Here is a 7,010-nt window from a genome sequence, read left to right on the forward strand (position 1 = left end):
AAGTACACAGGTGTCATGCTTCATAGCAGAGAGGCCATACATACAGTCAGAAACTGAAGAAACATATTTGAAAGTCAACAATTCTTTTCATTGAACTCTAATTTCTCTTCTCTCCATTCAATTCAGTTAAAACTAAATTTCACACATACATGCAACTTGCAGCCCTCACCTTAAGCCTACAAACGCAGCCAGAATGACTAATGGTGTTACAACCCCTCATATGATGCAAGCTGAAATTTACAGGGTCCATTATTAGTATAAAGCCAAAAAATGTTTAATGTGAATGTAATCAAGCCTTTAGATCTAACTTTCAGTTAAAAAAAAAAAAAGAAAGTAAGTTAAGTGAGACTTCAAAAAATAAATCAAATAATCCATAATAGGGGACACTTTATAACACACCTGGGTCAGGCATTTCAAAGTCAATATCAAGGGGAAGTGGAGAAGGAAATGGCAACCCACTCCAGTATTCTTGCCTGGGAAATCCATGGACAGAGGGGCCTGAAGGGCTGCAGTCCCTGGGGTCACAAAGAGTTGAACACAGCTTAGCGACTAAACAACAGCAATAATCAGGGGGAAGAGGTGGATGGGGAACTTTTCTAGATTAAAATATACTAAAAAGACGTATCTGTATACATTGCATGAAGTTCAATTTGTTCTTGATTCAAATGTTTAAAACAATCATAAAAACAACTTGGAGACAATTGGGATGACTATAGATTTGGTATTAGATTATTTTAGGAGATTACCATTTAGTTTGCTAAGAGCAAAAATGATACTAATGTCAGAGAATATCCATATTTCAGGAGAGGTATGTTGAAATAGGGCATCCCAGGTAGCACAGTGGTAAAGAATCCATCTACCAATGCAGGAGACACAGGAGATGTGGTTTCCATCCCTGGGTCAGGAAGATCCTCTGGAGAAGGAAATGGCAACCCACTCCAGTATTCTTGCCTGTGAGATCCCATGGACATAGGAGCCTGGCAGGTTACAGTCCATGGGGTAGCAAAGAGTCAGACACGACTGAACAAGCACACACATGCATGTTGAAATATCTGAGAGTGCAGTTCATGATGTATGAATGATGTATTCAATGGTTCATGCAACCCCATGGACTGCAGCACACCAGGCTTCTCTTCCTCCAAAATCTCTCACAGTTTGTTCAAATTCATGTCCATTGAGTCGGTGATGCTATCTAACCATCTCATCCTCTGCTGCCCTCTTCTCCTTTTGCCTTCTATCCTTCCCAGCATCAAGGTCTTTTCCAATGAGTCATCTCTTCGCATCATGTAGCCAAAGTATTGGAGCTTCAGCTTCAGCAAGAGTCCGTCCAGGGAATATTCAGGATTGATTTTCTTTAGGATTGACTGTTTTGATGTCCTTGCAGTCCAAGGGACTCTCAAGAGTTTCCTCCAGTACTCCAATTCAATAGCATCAATTCTTCAGCACTCAAATATAGCAAAATGTTAATTACTTAATTTTGGTGGTGTATGTACAAATGTTCAGTGTACTTTGCTTTCTACTTTCCTGTGTGCTTGAAACTTTTCATAATAAAAAGTGGTAGAGGGACTTAAGTGTTAATTGCTCAGTCATGTCGAATTCTTTGCAACCCCATGCCTCTCTCCATGGGATTCTCCAGGGAAGAATACTGGAGTGGGTATCTATTCCATTCTCCAGGGGCTCTTCCTGACCCAGGGATTGATCCTAAGTCTCCTGCACTGCAGGCAGATCCTCTACCATTTGAACCACCAGGTAAGCTCAGAGGGACTTTGGTGATCCTCAAACAATTGAATAATTAAATGAAAGCTCCCACTCATTTCCCACTCCTTTTTGAATTAAAGAAAGTAATTTATAAAGAAATGAGCAAATAAGTAGCTATATCTATAAATATACTTTATATAAAAAGTAATTCAAACTATCTTTCTCCAATCCATCCATCTATCTAAAAGATGTCTGAAGTTATTGCCTAATGTCAACTATATAGTAATTTTAAAAATTTTACCCTAATATTTTTCTCTTGTTTGAATTCTTTATAATGATCACACAGAATGCCTTTTCTTTTAAAAAATTCAAAATATTGATTCTAGATAGTGGGAATATGAACAATTATTATCATCATCTTCTTTGTACATTTGTATATTTAAATAACACCCAATTTTTAAACTGAATTATTTTTGGAGTGAATGCAAGGAAGTGAAGATACTATGTGTACACAACCTCTTAAAGTCTGACTCTGAAAGGATCAGAGAAATGAGCACTCACGTGGATCAAGGGATGGTTATTTTTGCTTGAGAAACCTAAACTTGTTTTAAGCTGACAGAGAGAGAGATGGCTGATGAAGAATAGAGGAGGATAATGAAAGGAGCAGGGAGGAGGGGACATCCAGAAATGGGGAGCTGGGCCCTCCACAGGAATAAAGCACTCCCTCCATCCCAGCAGAAAGGGGACCTCATCTGACAGTTTCTATTTTCCTCAATGAAGTATCAGAGGAGAGTGGAGGATGGGGGTGTGGAAGGTTTCAGGGTAAAAGAGAAAGCAGGAAGGAAACATTTCTGAAACAAGGAAAGCAAGGCTCCAGAAGAAACTAGCAGGTGGCAGAAGAGCTGGTTTTGAGGTTTGTGATCATCAAATTAAAGTCAACCCAGCCATACCTAAAGTGATTTTTTCTCCCAGGACAGTCAGAGTTGCTCAGTGCTGAAGGAAAGTTGCAAAAGGCAGGCTGTGTGAGATAAGTACCAGCCCAGGCAAGAGCTGGGAAGGAGTCTTAGGGGCTTCCAGGGAGGGGCCCGCCAGCTAGACCAGGAGAGAAGGGACGCCTGAAGGGTGGATGTGGCAGAAATACCTGGGCTGCAGCACTAAGCGTGGATATCCTGCAGAGGGACTGCAGTGGCTGGCAGGGCCACCCTGAGCACACGGCCCTGGAAGTGACACGGAACGTGGGACACAACGGGCTTTGACGGTTCAGCACACGTAGCACGAAGTCTCGAGGGCTTAAGCGAGTCTGGGTGGAGAGAAAGACCAGGACTCCACTAAATGAGCCCCAGAAGCTTAAGAGGCACTATAGAGAGGACACAAAGGGAGTGCTAAGCCTGGACTCGCCACAGAGCAGAGGCAGTGGGGAGCTACGAGGACCCAACCCCACCTCCTGGCAACAGGTGGGGCACGACCAGGATCCAGCTCCTTCCCAGGAGCCGAAAGGAGCAGTGTCTTTAGGAAAGAGCCAGTTTTCATCAGAGTAGGAGAAAATTTGGAGTTGTTCTTGATTTTTAATATAAACTTCCAGTTCCCACCACTGGAGCCTCTGATTCAATAGCTTAAAAAAAAAAATCTCTCCTAGGGATTCACATTACCAAGCAAGTTTGGAAACGACTGTGTTAAATGATCTCAAAGCCCTGGATTGTGTAAACAAACAGGAAGTACCAAGCAAATACTTGTTGAACTAAATACAACTAAGTTTACACTTTTTATTAAGCATTATTCGTAAAACCTTGCGCGTCAGAGAACAGTATTAACATAGTAACAAAAAAACAACTGAGATTGCCTGCACAAACCTCATGAAGGTGACTCCAAAGAACCACTGTTCTCCTCCCTGTTGGAGTGAGAGGGAGAAGAATCTGTGGGACAAGATGGGCTTTGATGGTTCAGCGCTGGTGTTCTTTGTAGTGCCTCCTGAGCTTCTGTGGCTCATTTAGTGGGGTCCTGGTCTTTCTCTCCACCCTTCAGGACTTTGGGCTACATGCGCTGAACCATCAAAGCCCATCTTGTCCCCAGATTCTTTTCCCTCTCACTCCAACATGGTCTGACTCCAAGTCCTTCCAAGGCTCTCTCTCAATGACCTAAGACTAACATATAACTAAGACCACTCATCAGTCTGGTACTCCAACCGGACACAATCTACTCAAATTGGAAGAGAAAAAAATATTCCCTGAGCTACATTCCCATAATCCTGTGAACTAGGTAACTGCAAAAGTTCTTCCTTCTACCTGACAACACAACATTCTATCCTCAAACAGTTAATGTCTGGATCAGATTTCTATGGCTTATTGTTATAACCCAATAACCCCAACTCTCTTCGCCTCAAAACATGCTCCGAAAGCATCCTGAGATGAGAGACTAAACACTGTTTTTTGAACAGGGCTCTCCAACTGTGTATCACATTACGGAAATGTAAAACATATAAGGTTATAAGGGGCTTTGCCTTGCTGAGACAAAAACAATTTCCTCCTTCAATCGTGGAACTCAAAATTTTAAAGATGGAAAGGTTAGAGCAGGAGATGCCTCATATAATTCTTTCCAATCAAACACTGTCCTTCATCTTCCAAGCACTTAACCAGTGTTTACTGGTCCCTGCTTCCAACAAGGAGACACATGTTTTTGGACTCATTGACAGTTCTGGTCAGTGAGCAGACTGCTTAGTCAAGAGCAGAAAGCAGAGATTTACCATCAAACTTCAACTGATATATCTGTCAGCCACTCCCCAAAAGCCTATTAACAGCATTCTCTTTTTATGATAAGTGTCTATTGAATATTATTGAATGAATGAAGGATCTGATCCTACTGACCTCAACACTCTCTCTCCTACCACTGGCTCATTCAGTTCTAGCCAGATCACCTTCTCTCTATTCCTCCAGTAGGCCAAGCTCATGCCCACTTCGCATATTTTCTTCTGTGTGGAATGCTCTCCACCAACCACTCCACCCCAGGAACTCTCACAGCAAACCTGAAATCACCTTGCTTATTCATGAGCCCACTTGTTCACTTTCCTCTCTGCCACTGATAAGGTAGGGGGCTCCACCGCAGGGTGGAGCTGCTTCCCTGGTGCTAGGGATTGGCACCTACTAGGTGCTCAGTAAATATCTGTTAGAGGTGGAACCAGCCAAGCTCACCTAGGTTTCAGCTTCTGCTAGTTTAAAAGAAGGAGGCTGAAGACACTCTGAGGTTTCTTTGTTGTTGTTAAGTAGTGTTCACTCTTTTCATGACCCCATGGACTGTAACCTGTCAGGCTCCTCTGTCCATCCGATTTCCCAGGCTAGAATACTGGAGTGGGTTGCCATTTCCTTCTCCAGGGGATCTTCCCCACCCAGGGATGGAACCTCTGTCTCCTGCCCAAGCAGGATGATCCTTTACTACTGAGCTACCAGGGAAGCCCTTTGGACTCTTTATAAAATTCTGATTTTACATTCTTGTAGCACAGTATAGTTTACAAGGAGCCCTCACTTATGACTGCTCATGCCGAGCTCTGGGAGATAATTTACAGAGATGTAAGTACTTTGGCCACCTCATGCGAAGAGTTGACTCACTGGAAAAGACTCTAATGCTGGGAGGGATTGGGGGCAGGAGGAGAAGGGGACCACAGAGGATGACATGGCTGGATGGCATCACTGACTCGATGGACGTGAGTCTGAGTGAACTCCGGGAGCTGGTGATGGACAGGGAGGCCTGGTGTGCTGCGATTCATGGGGTCGCAAAGAGTCCGACACGACTGAGCCACTGAACTGAACTGAATTATCTGGTGGAGCTGGGTCTAAATTCACAGCGCTTTCGATGCCTATATAACCAAAGCAGAATTAAACAGGATTTTCTATCTTTACAAACAGGTTCAAGGAAACACAAATTTGCTGGTTTACTACATATTCATAAAAAAAAAAAGTAGAGAATATGAAATTTTGTTTTCTCCATTTCCCCATGAACATGCTATGCTGGTAATTTGAGAATGAATGATCAAACTATGCGAATAAACTCATCCACTCAGGACTCTTCTGATGGTTGAATATCTAGACTTGTAGAAATAGCTTACATTTGAAAGACACATTCGGATCGCTAGTTTCAGTTCACTGGTGCTCTTGAAAGCACAGGTGCGCTTCCTGTCCTGCAGCAGTAAGTCGCGGTAAGGTGCGCCCGCGCTGACTTGCTAGCTTGTGGTTTGGTTTCCAGAAGAGTGCAAAGGTCCGGACTCTGAATACCTGGCCCGTGAGCAGTGCACTAGCCGCCCAAGTTGGCTCCGGAGTTAGCAACGAGACTTCCCGCTCGCCGTTCCCACCCACCCGCTGACCCGAGTGCGACCGAAGTGCACGAGGGCAGGCAGGCCCGCGGCTTTCCCTGGCTTCGGGACCTCCGGAGTCCGGCCAACACCCACCCCGCGCGGCGCCGGAGCGGGAAGGTCCCGGAGTCCCGCAGAGCAGCCAGGAGCCCCCGCGGACTGCTCCCAGCCCCAAGGCTCCCGCCTCACCGGTAGGTGGTCAGCAACGCCTTGTTGATCAGCACGAGGAGGAAGGAGCAGGTCCCGTAGAAGAGGGCCGACAGAAGCTTGGCCACCCTGGAAGGCAGCCGCGCGGAAGCGGGGTCCGCGCCGGCACCCGCGCCCTCGGCCTGGCCGCCGGCCGTCATGTCCCGCGGCCGCCCGTCTGGGCCACCCTCGGGCCCGCGCCACCCCAGTTCAGTCCCCGCCCCCAGCCAGCGCGGGAGGAGGCGCGGCCGAAACAGGAAGGGCCGCGAAGGGGACCCCACACGCCCTGCGCCCCAAAGCTGCCGCACGTAGGAGCGGGTTCGGCTCAAGTTCGTCGTCAAAGGCCCCACCCTCTGACTCTTGGCTGGGTTTAGGAGAGTTTTTAAAAACCCTATCTTCCTCTAAACTGCCACCTTAGAGAAAAACGTTAAGACTTAGGGTTTGTTTTGTCCTTTTTTTTAAAAAAACAGTATTTTCAGTCCTGGGTGTTCATTGGTAGGACTGATGTTGAAGCTGAAACTCCAATACTTTGGCTACCTCATGCGAAGGGCTGACTCATTTGAAAAGACCCTGATGCTGGGAAAGATTGAGGGCAGAAGAAGGGGAGGACAGAGGATGAGGTGGTTGGATGGCATCACAGACCCAATGGACATGGGTTTGGGTAGACTCCCGGAGTTGGTGATGGACAGGGAGGCCTGGCATGCTGCGGTTCACGGAGTTGCAAAGAGTCGGACACGACTGAGTGACTGAACTGAACTGAACCTTTAATTTACATACAGTGAAATGC

The 7,010-nt window shown here is 45.9% G+C and overlaps 1 protein-coding gene across 6 annotated transcripts in view; it reads right to left on the reverse strand.

The window, feature by feature from the left end:
• The window catches only part of SLC35D2 (solute carrier family 35 member D2), a 56,878-nt gene extending 50,443 nt beyond the window's left edge, over positions 1-6,435 (reverse strand). For 5 of the 6 annotated variants that reach the window (XM_005210413.5, XM_024995960.2, XM_024995956.2 and 2 more), the window contains exon 1: positions 6,227-6,435. In XM_005210413.5, the coding sequence (XP_005210470.1) occupies positions 6,227-6,384 (158 nt within the window). In that variant the 5' untranslated portion in view covers positions 6,385-6,435. The remainder of the gene's footprint in view (positions 1-6,226) is intronic. The other variant, NM_001206266.1, reaches the window with a different exon arrangement.
• Positions 6,436-7,010: the final 575 nt, after the last annotated feature.

Source organism: Bos taurus, chromosome 8 (assembly GCF_002263795.3).
Source record: "Bos taurus isolate L1 Dominette 01449 registration number 42190680 breed Hereford chromosome 8, ARS-UCD2.0, whole genome shotgun sequence".
Taxonomy (NCBI): Eukaryota; Metazoa; Chordata; class Mammalia; order Artiodactyla; family Bovidae; genus Bos; species Bos taurus.